Source organism: Haliaeetus albicilla, chromosome 6 (assembly GCF_947461875.1).
Source record: "Haliaeetus albicilla chromosome 6, bHalAlb1.1, whole genome shotgun sequence".
In the NCBI taxonomy this organism is placed as follows: Eukaryota; Metazoa; Chordata; class Aves; order Accipitriformes; family Accipitridae; genus Haliaeetus; species Haliaeetus albicilla.
This window is the reverse complement of record NC_091488.1, coordinates 1,984,019-2,010,244: the sequence shown is the minus strand read 5'-3', so window position 1 is coordinate 2,010,244 and position 26,226 is coordinate 1,984,019. Positions and strand designations below refer to the sequence as shown.

The 26,226-nt window shown below is 38.1% G+C and overlaps 1 protein-coding gene across 8 annotated transcripts in view; it reads right to left on the bottom strand.

Annotated features, from left to right (window-relative positions):
• The window catches only part of CNKSR2 (connector enhancer of kinase suppressor of Ras 2), a 215,695-nt gene that overhangs the window by 70,554 nt on the left and 118,915 nt on the right, over positions 1–26,226 (bottom strand). For 6 of the 8 annotated variants that reach the window (XM_069784814.1, XM_069784818.1, XM_069784815.1 and 3 more), the window contains 4 exons: positions 20,043–20,176; positions 16,445–16,656; positions 12,473–12,562; positions 10,670–10,884 (listed from right to left, as the gene is read on the bottom strand). In XM_069784814.1, coding sequence (XP_069640915.1) covers positions 10,670–10,884; positions 12,473–12,562; positions 16,445–16,656; positions 20,043–20,176 — 651 coding nt within the window. The remainder of the gene's footprint in view (positions 1–10,669; positions 10,885–12,472; positions 12,563–16,444; positions 16,657–20,042; positions 20,177–26,226) is intronic. The other 2 variants (XM_069784817.1, XM_069784820.1) reach the window with 1 other exon arrangement.

Sequence of the window (26,226 nt, the reverse complement as noted above, 5' to 3'; positions counted from 1 at the left end):
GAACGCCAGATTTCGTGACGCATGCCAGCCAGCGTCCCTGGTTCCCTGCTTTCACGGCCCTGCTACCTCCCTTTTCCTTGTGCCGAAAGGAGTGCGGAGAGGAGCCAGCTGTGAAGCCAGGACCTCGATCTAAGCTCTCATAGATGCGAGGGTCCCCACCACACTGCTGTGATCACTCGTGCAATACCTGACATACATGTCTCTGCTACAATATGAATATGCTGCGCTTAATCTCTTCTTTATCAAAGGGGAATAACCCAGGGACTAAATCACTTATTCTACATTAAAAAAACATATCTCAACTGTATTGTGATTGTACCAGCTACAGGTAATGTGGCTTACTGGTGTACAAACAACGTTAATACCCACAAAGGCAAAAGTCCTCTATCAGGTAATAAAAGCAGGATACAACCAGGAATGATTAATTGAAATAGCTAACAGAAAAAAATACAGAATGTGGATGTGAAAGGAAATTAGGAAATGTTCTGAGCTAGGAGATTTATGAGTCTATAGATCTACATCTCTTGACAATGTAAAATTACACTTTCAGAGCATTATATCATATGCAGTAAGGAAGAAATCTAGACTGGCAGAGCTGGACTAGATGACCTTTACAGCAACTCTCTCATTTTTAGAGAATTCCCCAGCTTTGTCATGGAAAGAAATTATAACAGGCCATTTTTTCCCTCATTTTCAGATGCAAAAGAAGGTAACAGAGAAAGATTAAAATAAAAATTTTCCACAAAAAACTCTAATTGTACTTCATGATGGCCCATAAACCAATCTTACCTCACCTCTAGAGCATTTTGCTTTGCTGTAAGAGTTAACTCTGGATTTTAATAAAAATGTCAGAGTATATAGAAATAGATGTAAAATCTCCCACATTCAATACCTTTAAATTTCATTTTGGCAACCGCTTCCCCAATAAGAGAAAATTCATGGTATTAACCGCTTCTTTCAAAGAGAAGCGATGCAAATGTGAAAATATTCTCTCATCTGTGACAGGAATAATATTCCTCATGAACAATGCAGATATTATTCCATATAATTAAAAGAACTTAGCACTCCTTCCTGAGGAGATGAAATAGTAATATTTCACAAAATGTATGCTTAACCAGAACTCAAGTATAAAAGCTGCACGTGCACATCCAACTCTCTCCAGTCTTGAGTTCAAAGGACTGAGAGTCTAGAACTGGCAAAAGGAACGTGAGATTACCGAGGCACTTTCACAAGACGATTTTAGCTAAACAGCAACGAAACAGCAAAACCCATGCCTTAAATCCGAGCAAGTTGCTATCCTCCCAGCTATTGCTGAAATCTCTGTTTTATCGCTCACCTCTAACATTTTTGCCTCCAGGACAGCCAAGCAGCGGAGCAGGTTGGCCACGAGTCCGTGCAGTCTCCATCTCAGGAGGTTTCCAACACCCGACTGGGCAAAGCCCCGCGAAGCCCTGCCTGACCTCGGAGCTGGCGCCGCTTTCAGCCGAAGACCGGAGCAGAGACCTCCGGAGCTCCCTCCCAGCCTGAACTCCCCTACTATCCTACGCACTTCACGCCGGTTTCTGAGGCGTTTGGATTTTTTTCTGTAGCAAATTCATTAGGAGCAATGCCTTTCTCTTGCTGGCAGGCTAAGTATAATTTTGTTCTCTTTCCTCCCTTCCTCTCCTCTGTCCAACATTTTTCTTGGAATTACGACAACTGGCCATCCATTCACCCAGTTCACCTCCTCTTACTGGTCTCATCATTAGCAACAGCAGTTCATACCACGTTTGAATGTGGAGTTTAATACATACCTGAATAGGGTTAACCGAGGGTGATTAACTGCAATAGCAGAGGACTAGAGCCAGGAGGCCCCTCTACTCCTCTGGGTTGATTGTGCTAGTCTAAAAATAATGCAATGCCATCTTGCATTAGCAAGGAATTTTTCTCTCAGAAACGTAGAAGATTTATCTCGGACCAGGTTTTTACCAAACGCAGGTGGAATATCTAGATTTACTTCTTAGCACAACAACCTTATGGCTATCCCAATCACTTCCAACTGTCACAAGTACCTTCTGGAGTAACGCACATTTTGCTTCTTGGTTAATGGTTTCACCATTTTGTTTGTTTTATGTGCCACACAGTTCACTTATGTCCCAGATGAAGTTCCTACACTGATTTTAACAACATAACTACTATTTTTATTACTTGTTTTGTGCTTGTTACATTTATAAAGAAGCGCTGCATTCCAAGGAAGGAATACATACAGTATCATTTAGCTGGTTTCTTTTTGGAGTGAAGAAGCTGGCCAAGAGCTGGAAGCACTACTCCAGCCCGAGAACATGAGAGATGCTGCTCTTCTGTCTGAATCAAATACGTAAAACCATGAGCCTCCAAGTGAAAGAAACCCAACATGTGCCAATGTGTAGACGTTCAAAGCTGCCTACGGCCGATGGGACAATTGTGGCTGCGGGACATGACAGTGTTTCAGACTCAGGAAGGCACTAGATAAGAAGTGTCCGTTATGTTTCTTCTTCTTACCCGTCTTCCCCTTACTGAATTTGCTAATTGTTGTTCTTTCCAATTGTCTCTCGGAGCAAAAGGCCTTCTATACCTGAACTACACTAGAGGCAGCTGACAAGAGAAATGCTTACAGGCTAGGTGCTCACGATGCCTTCATAGCAAAATTGGGTATTCTACTCTGCATTGCACGATATGAAACATTTTACCAGCACTTTTGCCTCTGAATAGACTTTGAGTCTTTTAAAGAACTCCAAATCAGATTTTTCTATAACTTTGTAAGCCTATTCAGCTCTGTTTCTATTGCAGAACAGGGAGCTCCTTCCACTTCCACACGTGGACCTAGATACCGTCACAGCCTTATTTCCTTGTTACATGCTCGTTGACGGGAAAATGAACAGGGAGTTGAAATCACAAAACAGGCCAAAGTGCTCTCCTACATCCCCATAAGGCTACAAAAACTAAGGTGAGATATGACCAGTGTAACCTACAGAAGACAGGGATGTAAATGTCATAAATGCTCCAGTCACCTCCAGAGAGGGATATCCAAGTGTTTAGCTTTTACCAGAGCCAAGATGTGCTGGACCTCCATAAACATGCAAGTACTTGAGAAGAAACTAGGGCGTCACAGCAGTTCAACTATTGGATTTGTCCTACTGAGGCGCCCAGGAGCCTCCTTGGAGTCCAGTCTGGGAGAGCTAGTTCTGGAAAGGCTAGACATTGTCAAAAATTACAGTTTCTTCACTTGTGAAATTTCAACACTGTATATGCTACTTTCAGTTGAGGTTTGTGTTCTCCTGCCTTTACAGTGGAAGCTAGTGCATGCACAATTATATTTAGACTGTAAAAGGCTGATTTGCAACAAAGCAGCAGAGAAATGAGCTTTTTAATCCTTTCTTACTGTGGTAATAGATAGACTAAAATTTTTCACAATTATGAAATATTTAAAAACCTCTTCATGATGTTCATTTAATTTCTGGACAGTTATTTGAAATTCAGTGCAGTTTCATAGCTGGGAATATAAAAATGCCAATACTCTTTAACTTCAACACAAGTATAATTTTTTAAATCAAGTATTTCTTACAACTACATTTTCCAGGAGGAGTTTAAAATTTCCTTTGCTGATGATTGATGCCTGTAAGTCTGTAATCATTCTGCAAGCTTCAGTATTATTTTAATACAAATATTTAAATGGAGATGAAAGACCACAGAGAAGCAGCAATACTAATTCAAAGTTTAACAAAAATTATGGAAATACTTATGGAAAATATTTTTCATTATGCACTTAGGTTAAACTGGGCTTTGATGTCAGCTGCTAGACTTTTATTCTATAGTCATTACAAATCTAACTATAGACAATTGTGAAAACAGGGAGGAGAAAAAGGAAAAGGGAGCCTTGATATTTAAATACTGCCATTGTTGGACTTCAAACATTTTGAAGAAGAAAATGTGCCAACTCCATCTGTTGTAATGGTACAATGACATTCTAGATTTCAGACACCTACTTAAAATCTGTGCAACTGATTTTCAGTTTTTTCTCTACAAACCTATTTTTGTTTAGTTACAAATATCCACAACAAAAATTCACCAAACAGAAATTCTTTAAATACTGTGATGCTTACAATTATAATAAACCACTAGTTTTTCAGTGGGGTGGTTTTGGTCCTTTTTTTGGTACATAGTTTTCCAATATATAGTGCTTATTAGATGCCATTTCTATTCAGAAGAGTTTTGCAAGAAAACGATGGGTAGCTTGTGCACAAGTTTATTAGGAAACTAACATGCATATGTTTGGCACTTTCTTAAAAGCTACTTACTGATACTACAATTAAAAGATTTCATAAATAAATGTGTATTTGATTGAAGAATTTTCATTTAAAAATGTAGCTACTTCATGTTCAAGTACCTTCTCTTTTTTCCTTCCTTTCTGCCTTTCTACAGAGAGGAATAGGAGGAGTAAGAGAAAATCAACCACTTCAGTAGAGTTAGACTTTGAGGTTTTCAAAATCACAAGCTTTTGGTAAATTCTTCTCTGTACTGACAACACCTAAATATACACATTTTGAATTGAAGTTTTTCAAAAAGCATTTTCCTGTATTTTTCTCTGGAGGGGTGGGTGGGAGGCAAGAAACATCTGGAAATATGCATCATTTAAGTAGAAAAGTTATTTTTCTTAGAAGTTACTGCCTCCTTTCCAATTTATCTTAATCAGCTAAAACCTGATTTTTGCAATAGGTCTGTAAGTAAATCTTCTTCACTTACAGTATGTTCAACAAGATCACTGTTGCAACCAGCTGAACTTTGCATGCCCAGACTGGTGCAGACCCACCAGCTCTGCTGAGCAAACCCACTGAGCTGAACTGGTACGGCAATCTCACAAGGACTGGCAGAGAGAGACAACTGAAATTGTAACCTTGGCCAAATCCCTCATCATCGTCGCCTCGGTGTCCTCCCTGGCAGAGTAGAAAGGAGAGTGCTTGGCTTTCTGTAAGTGCTCATCGCAGCAAGTATTGAAATTAATTATGTGAGTTAAGAGTCACTGAGCTGCGGTCCAACCACATGGATAGTTTACACGTTGCTAAAGAGGAAAAAAAGAAGTTTGCCAAAGGTGCGCCAACTTCAGTGAATTTGCAGCAAAACCCCTCCAAGTGATGGCTTTTGTTTTATTTCTCCCTTACTTACAGTAAAACTGGAACATTAAAGATAGTGCACATGTGTGTACATACCTACACACGTAGATTCAGCAAAATCCCTATGGAACAAATCCTTCGTTTCTTTCCTGCATCTGTTCCTGAGCCACCTGTTCCAGATGTATGAACTTTAAATACTACATCTTGCTACTAAACTTACTTTATTTTCAAATACAATTAAAATGACCAAGAAAACTACTGTAATTAATTAAACAATTTTAAATAGGCTGGTTATCAGCAAAGTGAGAAGCTGTTACTTTTTTGTCACTTTTCCTATGACAAGCAGGTCATTAGCTATTGCTAAATACACGTGAACAAGTGAGCATACACTGGAAAAGGCAAAGGGATAGGAGGCAGGAAGGGAGAAGGAGCAAGGTCAACAGTGTGAGTTGATTGGTGTAGGTTTGGAAACAGTTTGTAAGCAAGGTTACTTTCTCTTGTATAACTCCCTACTATATACAATAGGCTGCAACCTTTTCTTCCCACAGCAATGCTGTTTCTAGACTAAGGGAAAGTTGTATTGATCCAGACAGGAGCAGATTATTATTAACCTGATGCGGAACTTCTCTTGACTCATGACACTATCTCCCTCCTAAATAACCACATTATTTTCCCGCAACAAAAACAAAGCAGAACGTACCAAGGAAATTCCTACACGGAATAACATAATGAACTTAAAAAACTATAATCATGTGTCAGAGCTTTCATCTCTTGTGCCCCAAAGGTTCAAGACAATTTTAACTGCACCATTTTATATCTACAGTAATAGATCACATTGAACACCTGCTTGCACACTAGATTAGCAACAGCTCGAACAGTTTGCCTTGGCTTAATGAAAATATTAACACTCTGTGTTGGTATTTCTTTTGCAATACTGAGGAAGAAAAATAGAATGCAGAAACAACAACTTGGCTAGAAATCAACGTACGCTGGAAACGCTTCCTGGAATTGGAAACAAAACAAAGCAAAATGGTGAAGAGACTTTGGATGAGAGGATTAAACAAATACCGTAAGTGGATACAAGAGACGATTACCTCACAGACGTAACACAAATTAGTTTTTCTTTTGCTAGTATATCAGCTAGCACATCAGTTATGTTCAGTGGACACAAGTAAACACTGTTCACTTTTCAAGGCCATAACTGAAATGCTCCCTTGACCATACAGTTTTTGATTCCAATGGCAGGTCAATGATATAAACAAAATTGTTAAAACCAGTGATTTTATGCAAATTTAGTATACTGATGATCAGGAAAATGCTAGACTGCCACATTCTTGTGATCACTTCCGAATAAAACAATTTGAATCTGCTGGCATTTTAAAAATAACTTGTAGCAAATAAACAACAACCACGCACTTCTGAATTACCATGGTAATTTTTTAACGCCATCCACTTTGTTTACAGGACAAAAACATACCATTTCTCTTGTGGTAATTTAACTCAGAGTAGTTTTTTTGATCAAAGATTGTTCTTTTCTATAGAGCCATGTATAAAAGCAGTAGAAGCAAGGAACTGACATCAGCATAATTGTAAAAGCTGCTTTCTGCAGAAAACCTTCACAGTAAAAAAGTAATCAACCTGCACACGTCAATGGCTGCAAAATTCAGAAGGAAAGAGGCCTGGGATTGTAACATTAACTAGTGCGATGAATTCTTAGTCCAAAATTATTTAACATTTGTATCAATGGACTTAAAGAATGCAAACATCACTGAATACAGGTAACAGAATCAAAGACCAGTGAATAACATGAGACCTGAATGCTGAGTGAGCAGTGTGGTTTCTGTTCCAGGGAATTCAGAAAAAAAGGGAAAAGAAAATAGACAAAACAAACAAACAAAAAAAAAGAAATTAAATGTGTGGGGTTTTTTAATTTCACAGAATATGCATATTAAAAACATAATTACAGAACAAAGGTTTTGGTAGTTCCATTCCACAGCAGACCCCAGATTCCTGGAGCTTCAATACTCCATGTTATGGACTTGGGAATCACAGGGGCCCAATTCGAGGGCCTAGAGCCCTTACTCTCTGGTATTTCATACTTAGGGTTGCTTCAGAGACATAGATTATTCAGCAAGCATACCCAAGAAGTCATATGTTTCAACATGGCAAATCATATGCAGTGTTACATATTTAAGAATGTAGGATATAAATTATTAGATTGGGAATACCAGTCTTGCAAATCAGTGATTTGAAAAAGTGACATTACAGAAAAAATAAAACCAAACCCAAGTAATAAACATACTCCCACTCCAAGTCTATGGTTAAAATGGGTAAACAGTCCTTTAAATATTTAAATAGAGAGGTAGTAAACAGGAATAGAAAGGTTATATTACCTTTCTACCCAACTCCTGGAAATTTATGTCCTGTTCTGGCGTATATACTTTAGGAAGGATGCTTAGGATATTTTAGGATTAAATGAGGAGTTGAAAGAATTATGAGAATGATGAAAAGATATGAAAACACACTCTCCAATGACAAACCCAGGATGCTCATTCTATTTCTTTTAAGCAAAAGAAGGCTACAAAATGATTTGATTATAACCTGTAAATTCCTGTATTGGGAGATAAAATTGGGTAACAAAAGACCTTTAAACCTAGAGGATAAAGGTACATTTGTAACTAAGTGGGACACAGAAGCCAGGTAAACACAGGCTAACAGGTGAAAACTTTTAACAACAAGAGCAACCAGGGATTGGAACAACTTAACAAGCCTGGTGGAGTATTCGCTAGTACCGGGACCCAAGACAAACAACGGGGGCACTACAGGTACAAGGTCAACCACAGCCACCGGGTAGGAGCTGCACTTTACTCCAGGAAAATCCACTACCTTGTGGCACGTAGTGCAGAGAGTCACAGTATTCGCTCTTCATCTGATATTCTAGTATGACGAAAACGTTGACTTCTTAAAAAAAACCCAAACAAAACCCCAAATCAAAATCCCCAGTCTCTTTCACTACTATTAGTGCAGTTTTTGGAATTACCACTGTTCCTCTGCACTGAACTCATGCTCATCCAGAGGCTCCCACTTATAGATAATCCAAAATCTTTGTGAAAACGAGGTAGCTGAGGCTTGTAAAAAAGTATTTTCTAACAGGACAGCAACTTTTTAGTGATCTTGAAGATGCAATTTGAGCATGAAGTATGTTTTCATTGTCCTATTTGTTATCTATAGTTTAATAAAATGGTACTGCAGTCAGACCTGAGTTCCTTGTGTTTTATCTGTATTCCCCTGTTCTTTATTTGCTCACTGCAGTTTATTTAAGATTGTAAGAAAGGTTCTGTCCAATTTATTACAAAACCTCTGGCTCTGCTACGTGGCAAGACATATAGCCCCATCTGCAAACTAGATTAGGGTTTCAAAGGCCAGTATCCTTGGGTGCCCTCACCACAAAAAAGGAACTGTGTGGTACTGCACGGTGGCTTCCAGCGACAGCACCAGCAATATTCAGCTGCAGAGGGCTGTAAATGCTTTGTGAAGGGTTCCTTCCCATTTCTCTGGGGACAAATCAATGGCCCAAGCTTCCCCTTTCTGTTTAGTTCATGCATTTTCCTTCAAAGCCAGTTAGCAGATCAATACTGATTTGTATTCTGAAGAATGAATAACCTTTATTTATTTTTATAAATAAATAAGCTCCTACTAAACTTCCAAAAATATGCTGAAGATTTAATGGCAGGATAGAGACAGACATCCTTTAATGGTAATGATGCACAAAAAGCATTAGGAGACACTGGTGGAACTTGTGGTGTTAATGCTTCAGGTGTTTTGTGGACGGGTATCCAAAGTACGTGAAAAATGCCGGTTGTCAATTCTAAGTTTGCTGTTGCTCATTAACTTCCACACCAGAATTTTGAAGAATCTTCCAGTTCCTATTTACATCATTTATTTTTGTACACAATTTGGAAACTAGACAGAATGGGTAATAGAGGAAAAATAGAGGAAACCAAGGAAAAACAGAGATGGCACCTTAAAAAAAAAAGTTTTTCTCACTGCACAGTGTCAGGAATTTAATGTATACTGACAAAGAAATGTCATTGAGAGATGAGTATGCTCTCAGTACATGGAAAGCATTGCAAATTTACCACACTGTTCTTTACAGAGTGGAAAGTCCTCCGTTACACAAACAACTTTTCTATTTTGTTCTGTAAATATTTGATTTCAAAGGCTCTTGCACTGATTAGATTCCTTCTAGGAAAGATATTACAAAGAGGACAGTTTGGGGACACTTGAGATCTCCTTGGCTTCACGTATTAGGGAAACACTACATATCAGTCTGCCTTTGCAAATGGAAATCTCCCCACTTTCAAAAACAGCATAAAACTAAAGTTGGAAATAATAATGTAAGAGAAAATGTTTATCATCATGCCTCAATTACTACAAATGAAAAAGAAATGGAATAGCAGTTCTTGAATCTAGGGACCTGATTTAAAGTGCCCCACAAGTGCGTGCTTTTAATACTAAATGACATCGTCTCTGAAATCTGTCAGACTCACCTATACGCTGCAGCACACTAAGGAGTTTCAGAAGCCAGTGGACCAAGCAGTTAGATGGTGTAAAAGGATGTAAAGGCTCCATTAGTTTCAATTAATCCACACCATTTATAATGCAATAATCCATAGTGATGTGTTACAACAGGACACAAAGTTACTTGTCTCTTAAAGGTTCAGTGAAGCTCCACCTGCCAGTTTTTCACAGCAGACTTCCTGACAAGCCCACACTGCCATCCCCCTCAGACACTGGCAATCTAAATTACATATTCTTTGTTAGTATATGAAGAGAATTTCAATTATTTCTATTGTTTTGCTGTACAGTTACTGTATGTATATTCCTCTACAATGACATCTTTTACTGAGATTTAAAACGTAAATACTTTTATGGGGTGAATGTGATAGTGTATCTAAAATATGTTGTGATCTTCTAACTCCATTTTCTAGACACATTTAAAAACTCGCAAGTTACTGCAATTTTCCTTTTACATCCTCTTCAGCAGAATCCCCTCCTTCACCTTTACTTGAGTTATTGAGGGCTGTATGTTAAAAACAGTTACATGCATTAGGGCTCCCCTTACCTCAAAGGAAAACCGAACACCTCTCTCAAGTTTTCCTGCCATTATCAGGCCTTTCAAGCACCTGTAGTAAAGGGGTTGTCTGATAAGACTTAGCACACTGCAGTGACATAGATGCTGGAAAGAAGCTGCTGCTTCTTCCCTTTCCGTCAGTAGCAAGTCAGTCAAGGCAGAGATACCACACTCCATTTCAAACATGGACATCTTCTAGTTAAAGGAGGTGAAACACTGGTGTCCATCCCACATTTGTAACAGCAAAATAAAGAATTCTAAAATATTCCTTTGAGATCTAGTTACTGGCCGGAGAATAGGAATCAGTGTAACAGCAGCAGTCCAAAAAAGGTTTCAACACCACTATAAAAACAAGACAGTCTCTCATCACAAGCACGGAGTGACAACTTTTGTTATTTTTACTCACATGGTACAAAGCGGTTTCTGGTCCAGGTGTGCCCATGACTTCTTGTCTCAATGAGTCCATTTGTAAACTAGGCAACAGCGAGTAATGACTTGGACTACTACTCTTGTCTCCCTTCTTTTTGGACTTTTTCCCAGTGTCCTTTTTGCTATTCCTTTGAAACATGTAGTCTTCTTGACCTATTTTCTCATTGCTCATATAGCGAAGCAATGAATTTTCTGTTGAAAGAAAAGTAATGCAAAACATCATTGTGAATTGTTGTATGTATGTTAATCCTGCTTCCAAAATATATAATATTCTTGCTAAGATCTACTGTCAATTTTAACTCTTCAGGAATATTTCATTAACAAACCCCATTTGCTTCTTTGGTCTGGATATAGTAAGAAAGCAATCTTTTGGTAGGGAAAATTCACGATTCTTGCAGTTTAAAAGGAACAGAATATAAAAGAGTAATCACATCAGTAAATTTTGTCTTGGAGTTTTCAAACAATGAGCAATGATACACTTATGATCATACCTGTAATCTTTTTTTTAAACAAGATCCTAATGAATACAAATGATAGTGGTGCCATACATTTAAAAGTAATTTGCTTTGAAACATTCATTTGAGATCATTCACCGTATCATCCATACTTCCCCAAACAGCCTTGCAGCATCTACCAGCTTGTAGCTGAGGGACATCCTGAGCCAGAAGCAATGTTTGCAAATTTAGGAAACCTCAGCAGATTTGTCTTTCACGAACTTGTCTGGTCTTTCCTTGTATTAATGTGAACTTTTAGTATCCACCACCTCCTGGTTGTGGCAAGAGGTTTGTTAGCTTGAACCCAAAATGCACGAGGAGCCAGCTCGTTTTCTTTTTAACCAGCACTTGACGGAGACATTTCATGTCTCTCGGGTCTTGTTTCAGAAAAAACAGTGACAAACCTATTTCCTGACTTCATTCCACACAAGATTTTATAAACCTTCACCACGTCCTGCCTAAATTCTCCCAAACTGATGATGGCCAGCCTACTGAATTGACCCCGGTTTGGAAGCCACTCCGTACATCTGATCATTTTTGTTGTATCCTAAACCTTCTTCAATTCTACTCTATTCTTAAGAGGTGAAGAGACCGGAACTGCACACACACCCAGCATGAGCAAGAACTTACACAGCAGCATAAGAATACTTCTTAACCTGTCTTGTATTCTTTTCTTAATTATTCCTAACAGTGTTTCCTTTTTTGATCCCTACAGAACATTTAGTTAACATTTTTGTGGAAATATCTATCATTACTGTAACTGGCAATAATAGCCATCTCAGAGGTTATCATTTTGTATGTGAAGTTACGTATCTGAGCCTCACAAACCAGAATTTTGAGGAACTTATCCTTGATGATCTTGAGGTGAATCCCATGAATGTTTTCCATTCAAAAAGAACTCATGAAGACAGAGAAATATGTTACATAATTCTCTTTTAAGCCTAACAATATTTATCAGTAATAACCACCCATTTGTCCTCTAATATTATAAAATTAAGGCCAGTTTCAAAATGGACTAGATAATACAGCTGAATAAATGAAATGCCAATATAAAGTTAAGCCAAACCGCAGGGCTTTGCAGTCATGATTTTCTTTTGCCCGGTTGAGCAACTTCCTCAATCCTAATAGAGGCTCTGCAAAAAATTAAGTATGCATCATGAAAGAACCCAAAACAGGTTCATAAAAATATATATCTAAGCAAGCAGCACAATGAGGTTGAAATGTATAGCTTAAAGCATGACAAAACCCATAATGCCATGTACAAGATGTGTGTTCAGATCACTTACCTCTCCTACTATCTCTTTTTATTTTATTGGGGTCTTCATAATCCCCCACCCAGTTATATTCTACTGGCATAGAAATAGGCCTTAGTTTCCCTGGAAACAGAGGAAAAAATTGAGATCATGCACTATAAGGCAGCATTAAACTAACATGCTTTAGAAGAAAGAACAATTTATGTGCTAAGCTGCTATTCTACAGGGTTGCTTATGAAAGAGGAGCCAGCATCGCCTCTGAACAAGAGGTTAAGATAGGAGTTCTGTTTTCTTTAACAGACAAGAAGCAGCTAAGTATTTAATGGATTTTTTAAGTTTAAAAAATAAATCCAGTGCCCTACAAAATCATCAGTGGACTGATGTTTGCGACTGACAAATGCATTCAAATTACTTCAGTTTTCACTGAACAATATCTATTTATTATTCTGGAAGCCCCTGGCACACACATGGAGAGAACTGTTTTAAAGTGCATGTGAATTGTTGGTGAGAGAAATGTGTCCACATCACTAAAGTACCTTCACAAATAGCATCTTTGCTGGTGGGCTTAAAAGATCCATCAGTGGCTGAGTAAGAAAGGAAGCAGAAAACCTCTACATGTAACTTCTTTTGTAGCATTTCATCCACAGAAAGCAAAGTACTTTACTATCAGTAAATTCACTTTGATTTCAGACAGGAAGAAACAGAAAAGCTGAAGACTATTATATCTTTTAAAGTTTGATTTGGAAGCTGCTGAACTGATTTTAAAAAATGCTGTGAACTATGATTTCTGCTTAAGGATTCCACAAATACAGTTGGAAATTCAGTGAAAGTGTGTTAGGCAACTCAGTGTGGTTACTTAAAGTGGTTTGAAGGTTTTAGCAAGTTAAACAGTATATTGAAACAAAACATAGAGTAGGATAGCATATGGCACAGTATCTGGCAGAATGAAAACCAAATGTTTTCACAACAAGGTCAACCCTTGCTCTTTTTTGAATTGATCTACTGGCCACAAAACCAAAAAGTAGCAGAGCTTAAAGTAAAAACTTCAGAAGCCTTGTTAATTATTTTAGTAGAAAACCCCTACATAAAGGTGATTGGTCTTATTCTGCATTTTTGAGGTTAAATCCATGATACACTGCAAGAGAAAGACGTGTTTATGATGAAAACAAATATTCAAACGTGTCGGTCTACCTATTGAAGTATGGTGTCCATGGGAAATACACCAATACCATGCAGGCAGCATAACGGTAAAAGGTTCTATCTATTGTCTTTTAAAAAAATTGACAAAAAAAGGTGTATGTTCTGCAGAGACCACAGGATCAGGTCACAAATACATCATTGCTCAGGAAATACAACATACATATTTAACTTCTTATTTTTCATTTCTTTTACTATTGATAGACACATATTTAAGTCTGACTGAAGCTGGTGAGATCTGGAGCACACAGTTAAGAAGTCATTTCCTGAGTGGGGATGTATTTGGCTCATATTTATTTGATCAGAAGTAACTTTCAACGGTTACTCTTTCTAGAAATACAACTTTCTCTTCTTTGTGAAGCTGAACTCACAGTATCTTACTGAAAGGACCTGCACACTTAAAGATACAAAAGCTACATCATCATGTAAAGTCTGATTGTTATCAAAAGCTATAGCCGTTAACAATTTTCTACAAAATCTCTAGCTGTTCAAAGTGCATGTTTTTTGTATCTGGCAGTAAAACCGCAATGACCAAATTTGTTTCTTTCCTTAAACTCAAGTTTCATTTGCCTGCTACCTCTGCTAATCTCCTTCTTGTTAACCCCCATGGATTCCCTAAAACTGTTTTCCTTGGTGACTACACTCAGGAAAATTTCTTCCTTGGGATGTGAACAGAAGCTTTCTGAGGCCAATTAGCAAAAATTACACAACAGCTGGAAGCCAGTAAGAGCATGAAAGAGAAATCTTGTTGTTAACATTGTCAAAAAAGTCAAAAGATTCCAATAGAGAAATTAAGGGCCCTGTTAACCTCTCACGAAGGAGGACTGAGAAATAATTAAAAAAAAAAAAATTAACACCACCACATAATTAATGAGTACATGTTGAAAACAATTATTTCTCCAAGCCTTGGAACTCTGTTTGACCTTCTTTAGTGGGTCACCATAAGCCAGAAAAGTGTTATTGCAATTTTCCAGATTTCTGTGAAATCCTAAGGTCATGCCTAGCCACAAATCTTATGCTAACAAACACCATGTGGGAAACTTTAGAATTTAATGCTGAAATGGTAATATTTTTAGAAAATACACTTAAATTAAATGGACTCAATGGTGTGAATTCATTAAAAAAGAAATGAGATCAAAAGTGAAAGGCTGTATAGCAAATGTGTTAAATAATCACTGATTTTCAGTGCAGTCTTTGATCCATGTATTTATAACTCTTTCTGTGATAGAAAAAAAGGCTAAAAAAGCTATCCTGTAACAAAATAATGGGTTCAGCAGTCCTTGAAGAAGAAATGTGTTCTTTTTCACTCTAGACCACCAGTATTAAAATTTAACATCTGGAACAGAGAGTACGTCTCTGTTAATGGAACTGACTGCATCCACCAATTGTAACAGTTGAAAAACTGGAGTAATATAAAATTGATATATTCACTTTAAAAACTTAGCAGTTATTTTGTACATTATGGGCATGGTCAGAAAACATTTGAAAACACTTTAAAATCAAAAGAATACTGAGGATTTTGCAACAAGATTGTGTAGCTGTGTAGAAAGGGTGCATTTTACGAAAATGCATACTTCAATGTTGTACAAGCACATTGCTCCACGTCCTGAGGACACTTTACACAGCTCAAGCTCAATTCATGTCAAGGTTCCCAGGTGATTTTGGAGCTTGGCTGCATGATGTACAAAATCTACACTTCCTCGTAGATTAAGTCTATCTTCTTCTCAAAGGGATATGATGTCAGGATTACTGTAACAACTCCAACATACAACCTGTGCTCAGTTTAAAAATGGAAATAACAGAGCAAGTAGGGTGAAAAAATATTCAAGTGTGTGTTCAGTTAATACCATAGTAGTCAAAATACATTTTTTAAACATGACGTTTCCTCTTCATTTTCTTCTATATCCTAACAAGTCTATGACTGCACAATTTTATACTTGGCAACAGAAAACCAATTCTCCCAGTCCGAAACTGAAACAAGTTACAATATTAGCAAAGGAAGAGTTCCAACAGATTCAAGGGAAAATAACCTGGAGCATAAAGGTTTGAGGAGCAAAACTCTCACCAGAAATTATTTCCGAGTTCTCACCCCTAGTAAGTCAAAATCCAAGATGTGGAAGTAGCATGAATACACATGCATGTTTACATGCAAATTTCTTTCTTAGACAACATATAACCTCAAATAAAGAGGAACTGCTATATATAGGAAGTCATCACTTCCCACATAGGAAGTTACAGGATATAAATACAGTATTACAAAAAAGCATACTACCATCAGTCATACTTCATTTCTGGGACTAAAGAAAAATTATCGAGTTTTAGAGAGCAGTGCAGCATGAAAGCAGTATGTCATCACTTGGTAAATCTGAAGTAGTTTTGATCTTTAAAACTATTACACCTGGGTAAATTTTTCTAATGCTGAATTCCTAAACCTATGCAAGGCTTGCCCTTATACCAGGAGAACAATTCCATCCTGTATTTTTAGTAAAAATATATGGGCTTCTGCCAGTTTGGCTTTTTTTTTGATAAAATCATACTGAAGCATAATCTGGAAAATTAAGCTGATAACAAAATTATAGAACTTATATTCAGAAAAATCGTCGATATAAAACTTGTCCTCCCTGTCACTGTAATTCATTTTTTCTTGCACAGAATAAGCTCTTAGGTTGAAATTGGACGAAAGTAGTACAGAATTCTTAGCAAAATCAATGGCCGCTGAAAATATTTTCATCCTTAAAAACAAAAGCAGATGCACGAAAATCCTAAAATCAACAAATGGTGATTATCCTTATTAGATCAATGCCATACCATATGTTGGTGTGCTCTCTCTCCTTCCAGGACCACTTGTTCTTCCTTTCTCATATTCATAGCAGTATAAAACTGCATCTTCTTCAACCACATTAAAGCGCTTCCGATATTCCTGGTCAAGAAATGAGTTTGGAGATTCGGATCCTGTATGAACCGGCTTGCCGACTATATGTCTGCCAACATCATCACACGGGAGATTTCCCTTTTCATCCCTTTAGTAAACAAGAGAGGTTTTTAATAAACTGGGATAAGACATTGATCTTTTTTTTTTTTACTGTGAGTATTTCAATAAACATGGGACTATGTCAGTATTCCATGCAAGCAGGAAGCAGATGCCATTGACCAACATCAGGATCGCACATCATATATATGCATATCTATGCATGTATGTGCCAGTTATCTCACACATCTCTGCTTATTCAGTTCTTTTACAGACTGTATCCATCTTATTGGTTTCTCTTGAAAAAAATCATAGAAATAAAGCTGATGTGCAGCTACTCCTTTTTCTTGTTTTTTGGAATCTATCTAGCATTTTGTGATATAGGGCAGAGAAATAACGTTGACCTTACTTTTTTATACTTGCATTTTTAAATACATCAGATAGTTTTAAGACATGGCTATATGGCAAGCATGGACAAAATCAATCTAGTTCCTTACAAACTAACCCCAGAGCAAGAAGAAGCAGGGACCGATGATGTACGGACATTTGACACAGTCTTGCACAATCATTTCAGGCCTAGGAGTTGTATAGGTGCTTCCATGCAGTACCAAACGGGGTGTGCAGCACCTGATTATGGGCTGCTCTCCCAGGACAGCAACGCATTGCAAGGCACATGCTTTGCAGTTTGTGTAAGGATCCCCAAGACCATTGCTTATTCCTTCCCCGCTCCCCCACCCAACTCTCTGAAAATTCAACCTACTCAAAGGCGTCAAACAAGACTGGGGTAGGAGCCCTCTCCTCGCGCTGGATGAAGCAGAGCTCAGTAAACCTGCTGGTAGGACTGTGCCTGGAGACGGCTGCAAAAGACCTAATCAGACAGTAATTTCTGGGCAGCAAAACACACGGGAGGCAGCCAAGATTGAAGCCGGAGCCTCGTGCCCTCGTTGGAGAGCTTCTGCCCCTCTGGGGGGGAACGTGAGTTCCGAGTTGGACAACGTGCTGACCCATGTCCCCTTGGCACCCTGAGGGTCCATCTGAGGAGAAGGCAAAGCCTCCCCGTGGGACCCAGGCAGCCACGGAGGATGAGGAACGGCCATCCCGCCGTGGGTGCGACAGCTGTACTATCTGCGGGTATCGTCACCAGGGCGGCACGGCTTCCAGGTTTTACAATTTACATCAAAATATCAAGTCTTTTGCTCTATTCTAGAAACAAAAGGAGGGTTTGTTTGGTTGTTGTTTTTTTTTTTTCCCTTGGAACGGCAACAACAAACTGAGAAATAGATGCTGAACAATTTGATAATACCCAAAATAAAGACATGCTTAAATATAGTTAATCATGGACAAAAAAACCCTGATGAAATGCCAAAACACATTATTCAGAAACACTGTACACTATGTGACAGGTTTGTGAAACGAAGTAGAGTCCATTAGGATTAAGCTGATAAAAAAAATTCCAATGTACAAAGCTTAATCTCTCTGTAAGATTACAGCTTGTACTAATGTATTATAAGATTTAATCAGAATTGGTCCAAACTACTGCATTGTCATCATCATTTAAGAAATGTTATTAATAAATAATCAAAATGTATTTTGAAGATCTCAATTTCTACAGCAGAATCTAGAAACTGCTGAGCAGTGAATATTCACTAAACATACTTCAACAAAAAGGATGCATTTCTCATCAGATAAAAGTATTTTTGTGGTGGTAAACATGATCAGGAACAGTACAAAGACACTACTTCTTTTTAGATAGTGTAGTTTCAGGAGCAACAGGTCTTTACCATAAAACTACCACAATCAAAAAGAAACCCGAGACTATGTTTTGGTTGGGGTTTCTTCTTGCAGCTTTTTTACATTAATGGGTTAGAATGAAATACTTGATTTTTTTCTGTAGATTTTCTGAAAACCATGCCCTTAAAATATTTACATAGATATAACAAAATAATGTTATCAGAGAGATAAGACACATTCAATCCCTATGAAAAATCAAGTCTCATGACTGACAATGTTTTTATTTAATTAGAAGAAAAAAAAATTAGTGAACTAGACTATGTATTCTGTTTGTCTCTTTGTCACTTCAAGACAGATACTAGAGTAATCATGTTAGCAAGTTCAACTGCATTATATGTATCACATTTCAAATAAAAAGGCAGTTTGGGTTTGTTTGTTTGTTTTTTTCCCCAATAAATAAAAGCCAAGCCAGGTAACAGACGAGGCAGGGATGAGGAAGGAACATGGGACTCAGCTTATGGCTTCACAAAAGTCTTGTGACATCATCTAAACCATGAAGTGCAAAGTCACTCTTTTGCCCTTGAAGGTTTTTCATATCTCTGAAGAGTAAGAATTTATCCTAGAATCACAACTCCTCCCCACTAGGCAAGTTAATTTGCCATATACCTCACTCTCGGATAACCCCCAGGAAAGTCTTGTCAGGATCAGGTCATACATCTTATTAATTGGCTAGAAGAGTTACTGATAAGAAAGTCTAAGAAAAACTCAGCTGCAAGAAACTCAGGTACAAGGAAGGACATGCTGCCCTTACAACCATTGCAAGGAAGTTATCTAAAAGAAAAGCAAGAATTTAAAGCTACGTTGACTGGACATACGATAGCCTGCATCTAAGAACATGGAAGCTTTAAAAATACTGATTCCTATTAAATACATTCCTAGACCTCTGGGTAGCTACTTCCATATAGTTTATAGGCCATCATTCTCTCACAATTTTAGGAAAGCAACGTCTGTGTACATTACGGAATTATACGGAATCATTTGAGGTCGTGTAAGGGTAGGGTGATGAATTTGCAAGGAGGATCTGCTGCTTTTCTGTCTCAGCAAGCCCAGAGACCTGGGAGAGATGGAAATGCCTGTTCCAGGTGGCAGTTCAGAGCAGCAGATGAATTTACAGAGAACAGCATGGTCACTGCAGCATCTAGCAGAGTGGCGACACTAAAATGCAATCCTGAAATTTGCTCTAACACTATCAAATCAAATACGTCAAAAAAAGAAAACACTATGGCAGAACAAAAAAAAGTCGAAAGTTTCTTGCTTTTAGCTCAGCCTCCCTTGTTGCATCATGGTTATTAGGCAAGAGGACAGATACGAACTCTTTTCCTAGTTATACATTCAGGGTTTCAGGTAATTTTTGCTCTTCTGAAATAGGATGAGGCTGTTACACACAACAGATCATCCCATATTTGAGAAAATAGGGTACCGAACCTTCTTTTCTAAAGCCTACTGTCTGTTTTGCAGGCAAGACACTGATTCACATCGTTGTGGGTTTGAGTCAACATATCTACCCTTAATAACCAGTTCACCTGCAAAATTAAGTATTATCAGCCTAATCCCGCAGGGCAGGCTGATAAGTGGGTAGGAACACAATGGTCAGTTACTTTACAAATATTTTTTACATTGAATTGTACCTGAAATGATCTTTTTTACCTTGGAACATAAGGTTCTGTTGGAGGAGGGGGTATGTAGAGGTCCTGAAGGGCAGAGCTGTCTCTTTTTGTAGGTGTGCTGATAGTGCTGGATGGCGTAGCAACACTGCTTGTAGGACTTCTAGGAATAAGAGGCTGGTTCAAAAGAGAAAGAAAAACAATCAAGATTATCCTTATATATTATACATTTTTATTTGAAAGCTATAAACATTCTATAGTTCAGAAAGTTAAAGAAATAGTTAACAGTTCTAATGTTTTGTGTGCTTTTAAACTGACTGAAAAACCACTCACCCTAAGGAGACAGATCTGCGAATGGACGTGTATTGCACTCATAAAAATGACTCCTCTGATTACATCTTTCTCCCTTTTGCACAGCAAGATTATTGCAAATGCCCATAAAAATAGTAATCAGTAGGGCCACTGGTGAAATCTTAATGAGCAAATAACATACAAAATCCAGTGAATTCCTTAATTAAACTAACATTGTAAAGAAAGAGTCTAGTGTTTACAGTAAAAGGTGCATAAGCAGGCATTAAATTGAATGTCATCTCCCTCCATCTGCTCTACAGCTTAAGAATTAGCTTAAGTAAAAGCTTCAGTTTATGTCTGCAGATACTGTAAAATCAGGTACTGCGTCCTCAGAGCACACACGCTATGAGACAGAATAAACTGGAGATTCTTCTTCTTCTTCTTCACTCCCCTGGGCACACTCCTCACAAAGTAACATTTACTCACAGGTAAATAAATTGTACACTCCTTGCAGAAAAATCATGCATTCTAGTTATCGTTCCAGTCCAAACAGGATCCTTCCTCTTAAACACATCTCCCTCTCTTGTGAATTAGGCACCCCTTTTTCTTCCTCAACTATCTTGGCTAGCTAAATAATGACCAACCATTTGAAGACTTTATTAAATCACTGTAGGGCTGGAAATCACAGAAAGATTTTCTAATAGTCTCTATACAAATGCAGAAAAATGAAATGAGAAGAAAACTTTGCTTTAGTCTACTTAATAATATGTCTGCCTAATAACAAAAGCCTTATGTTGCCTTGGCTTGTGTGATAGGTAAACTCATGCAGAAGAAAAAGAAAAATGGCAAACCAGCAAGTACAACAGTATCTTCATATATCCTAACATTAGTCTAATATTAAACAAATGCTGAGTTTTGCTTTGAAAGAGTTCTTTCCCCTCCATCTTTTTGGAAGGGAAAGCCTTGAAGAAAGAAGCATTGGGATTAAAGACAGTTCACCATACCTATAGCTTCTGACCTAAGTAACTACTGGAGGACACAAACATTTCACGTTGTATTGATAGTAGAGAAGCTCTAAATACTGACTGAACAAGTGCGGAGGAAGAACCTTCTGTCAGCACTATTAAGAATACTTTGTGACAGACCAAGAGGGCATTCCTGTGCAGAATAATCAGTTCTCATTTTCTAGATATTAGTCTTGGCACTGTAGCAGTATACCTATACTGCAGAAAACCTCGAGTTAAACAGCAGGAACTTTTTCAAAATGTTGGCCTTTCATAAGCTAGCAATGAGGCATTCAAATTTATGCTTATCAAGAAAAGCCCCCACCATTGCATTACTTTTCTTCAATCTGTATGCAAGAATAATGCATGCCACCTAGGAAACATCATCCTTTAGCCAGTTACTGCCTTGTTTTAGGAACAGAGCTGCGTTAGATGTTGTTTATCTCAAACAAAATAAAATGTATGCTTAAAAGTCTCTTGCTAAAACTTTGCAAATTCCCTTTTAGAGCAACAGCTATAAACTGACACAAGTTTTCTCTTTCTGAATGTTAGAAAACCACCTCCTGAAAAACAGTGATACTGCTAAATTGCTTCCTTGCTCGTTAGAGTTAACGTGAATATTCTGTAGCCAGGCCAATGAAGGACTGCCAGTATTTACAGGAAGTGAGGGAGAAAGACACACACACAAAACCAGACAGATAAAAGACTTCACAACCACTAAAAACAAGACAGAAGTCTGCAAAAATAAGAATAAAGTTGGTGGCAAAACTGGGTAAAAAAGCAAAAAACTAAAAAAAAAAAACAACCCTCTTTCAGAGAAACAAAAATCTTATCCTTTAAATTTTCACTGTGACACCGTAGCCATGGATATTCTTGAACCACTTACGAATACACTGGTTATTTCCTTTCTGATACCTTGCACTTCTATGACAAGAACACTTCGTGGCTTGCTGAGTAGCCTATAGAATTAATTTTCTTTGTAAGTCAAAAGACTTGTGTGACCCAGACCCTGTTTACACTTGTTAAGCCCAGGCTGTTGTTGTTCATGGCTCATACTAGCAAGAGCACTGAGAGGAAGGCAAGCTGGGTAGATGGATTTGCTCTTCTCCACTCTGGCTGGGGAAGAAGACAGTCCTTTACTTTTCCTGCACGAATAGGTAGATAAGAGGAAAGGGGCCCTAGAGACTAGCTTGATGCTAATCAATGGGAGTTTATGGTTTATGTCACATAAGGAAAATCATGCTCAAGCATAGCAGTGATCTGGACTCACAACAGGTTGATGAGCCTTTGGTGGTCCTGAGCACCTGCTGGAGGGCTAGAGGACACAGGTAAAGAATTTCCCTTGTGTTACAGCCTGGAATACCTGGGCTTAACTATTTAAATACTAATGATATGGGGCTAATTTCTGAAAAAACATTTTTGCTAAGTCTGACGATTCTACTGGGTGACTTCACACCTCACCGGTCTCTGCTAAGACACAGCCCAGAGATACAGCTCAGTTTGTCCTCCAGAACAGTTTGCTGGAAGATGCTGGAAATCAGTTGAGGTTTGTGCATCTTTGACAAATGCGTATTTTGGTTCATCTTTTGGCTTGGCAAGGTAGTTAGAACAGCGAGTGCAAGAGGAAGAAATGGTATTCACAGAAGAACACACGTTACCCAGCTACCTGAAAGTAAAAGGTTTCCCTCAAACTGTTCCCATGTCAGACGCTTTCAGAGGTGAAATTGTAGTGCAATTAGTGAGAGTCTGAACGACTGTGGTATCTCACAGTATGGCAATGTGGGTAGACCTTCCCAGGGCACCTGGAGCTCCCAAGGGGATAGAAACTGTAATACAATCTAGAACAAGTAGAAGCACAATCCTGCAGGACTGTCTTAAAACATACTAGGATGTCTCGTATCTTTTCCATATTTGGGTCATATTGCCAAAGTCAACTCTTCAGCTTATTTCCACAAAATCAGAAAAGCTGTGTAACTAGACAAAAAGGAGAAAACCAAATTTAAAAATAGGTCACCACTTTTTAAAAAAAAAACAAACATATTTATCACCACTTCACCAGTAAATCAGTAGCTCAGTAAGAACTGCTACACGGTAAAAGCATTCAAATGGTCTCTCCTGGTAGTAGCTCAACACACTGAGAGCATTGCTGTAACTACCACCTTGTAGTGTAGGAGTTCAGCTTTCATTTTATAAAGAATTAGAAGTCTTCAGGCCCTCCTGGTTGAAAAGAGAGCCTTCAGAAAATGGCCTGCAGGTATGATGCATCCACATGGCATTTTGCACTGCAATTTAGAGAGACCCCAACCATTCAGTTCAGGTCAATCTGTGCATCTGCAAGTAAATCAGCTCATGTAGCTCGCCAGTTCAATAGCAGCCATTCAGTGGACCGTGTGCAGGCACACTGAACAGAAAAACACATGGAACTCCATTCAAGTATTTCTGAATTGGATGCCTTGGAGATCAGTGTTATCCCCGAGTTAGTTGTCTTCCCAGGACTAGAGCTTTTTCCCGCTGCAGTCCCTTTCGGTAGGCTGGCCAGGGCAAATAGGATTGCTGAAACAGCAATAAAACTAGAAAGTTTTCAGGTCCAAAGAGTTAAATACGTGACCCATGGGAATGGCCTGACAGAGACAGTTTAGAAGTTACAAAGCAAAACTGGAATAGCCTCAAAAATGTCGCGCAAAAGATCCTGCATCAATCTTAACCCACAATGACAGACACAAAATCCATATTTCAATACAGTTTGGAGTGCTATTTCTCAAACATTTTGGATGCACCATCTTCCTTCAGGATAATTAGTCTTCATGGCCCCTTTCCCAAATTGTCAGTTGGCCAGGGGACAGCTAACCAACTATCTTTACTTACAGCAGCTCAGTTTCTCTAACACAGGGAAATAAGGAGTCCCCGTACGTACTGACTGATAGCACACAGACACTTGAGTCCCCGCGCTCCTCCAGAAGTGGTTCTGCCCCCGGTTGGCTCTGCCCTGCGGTCCCTAACTCCCTCTCGCTACCAGGACCTATTGCTGCTTTTGCCATCCCCAATCCTGAAGGAACGGAGGGTCCCCCCAGTAAACCAGCGCATTATTTTTGCTTTTTCTCTCTAAACAATGAAAGTAATTAATATTTAATATATACTATCTAAAATTCTTTTTAATGTTTTTTTAAAAACACTTTGAACCTTTCATTAACTCCCTTGGAAGCTGCAATATATAGTTTGAGAAACATTGCTCCAGAAAGAGACACAATTTTTAAAAATATAAGCAAAACCAATACAAAATTTTAAGTGGTAATATCGTTATACAGTGTTTGCATCAGTAAACAGATTTTACTCCTAATATATTTTTCATATTGGATCAAGGTTATGACAATTTATTGAACAGAATGCTTCTAATAAAATAAACTTTTTATAAGACCAACCATGGCATGAAGTAATGAAATACTATAACTAGTTCACACGCTGTAGGAAAACCCAGTCAGAATCCATTTTAACAGTGCTGCAAAGAATGCCCGGTTCCCATGTAGTTAAAAGGCAATTAAGCAACTGAAGAGCAAACAAGTTAGTATTTTATTCAGATTTAATGATTAAAAAGTGTGAGGTCATTCATTCTAATCATAAATGAGGAAAACGGAATATAGCATTGTCTCTAGATGAATGAAGAAGGCCATATAATCAAGTAAGGAAAACTACTAAATAAAAATAATAAAAGTAGCATTTTCTCTCAAACCAAGGACTGTTCTTATTGCTGCTGTTGCTTCTTAGGAGGCTGAAAAGCTGAATATATCACAGTGCAGATATGATGCATATCTAATCAAAATAAAGTCTGTTTAAAAAACTACAGGTACTGAAATATTGGTGGTTTTGTAACAGTACAATTTAATCACATACAAAACAGTACAGTGAACTATTTTAAATATACAAAAGGTGGCATTTAAGTAAGCTCAGTGAAGAGTGTGACAGAGTGTTTAAGAGGGGTCAGAAGGTTTTTTTCCAAGTCAACACACAGGTCGTGGCTGTCAGCTGGACCTGCCCCTAACCTCACTGACATCGGGAAGAGCCTTTTCACTGACAGCGGCAGGGTGTCGTCCAAATTAGCTGAAGCGTGGCAACACGTTGCTCTACCACTCCTTTTCTGTATTATAAAGAAACTGGATGAAGAGTCTTGCACACTGTAGTCACAGTCCAGATTCTTTTGACTAATTAACAAAGCATTTTCCAGAAGGCAAAGGAGGACTTTGCAGCTAGCTTCTGGCTAGCGTGACGACAGCAACTTACATAAGATTTCATGCGCTTCAAAAAGCTTCTCTATCGAACCTTACACCCTTGTTCAAACCTCCCCAAAATAACACAAACTGGAAAGGAGAAATAAAACAGACAATCTAGAGTAGAGGACATTTATTTAAGTTAGGTTTGAACCAGACAAAAATTTGGAGAGTTCAAAGAAAATTAAGTCACCTCTATGTCAAGTAAGGAAAATAAAAAAACTAAAGGTTAAACTTAATTGGTTTGTTCACCACATTCAGTAGCAGTCAGAAATACAAACGTTGCAATCTGAAATATCATTCCAGGCTTTCACACAGCAGATCAGAGTTATCAGAAAAAGTAACTGAAAGGCGAATTTAGTAAGATTTGTCTTGTAGGAATAGCATCTTAATATTTATGGTACAATACCATATCAATGAATACCTTCAACTGCAAAGGCAACCACAAAATTCCCCAAGGCCACAGCTGCCTAATTGAAATGTTATAAAAGCAACAACGAGAAACACAGGCTGAAAAATCCCTTGACTTCACAAATCTGGACATGATTTCGGAAAGTATCAAGGGAGCGCTTTGATTATCTGCAAGAAGTTGGATACTGATGGATATTAAAACAGACAATCATCAAGTGACTGAAAACAAAAAAACACCCCAGCACTTCCTTCCATCAGG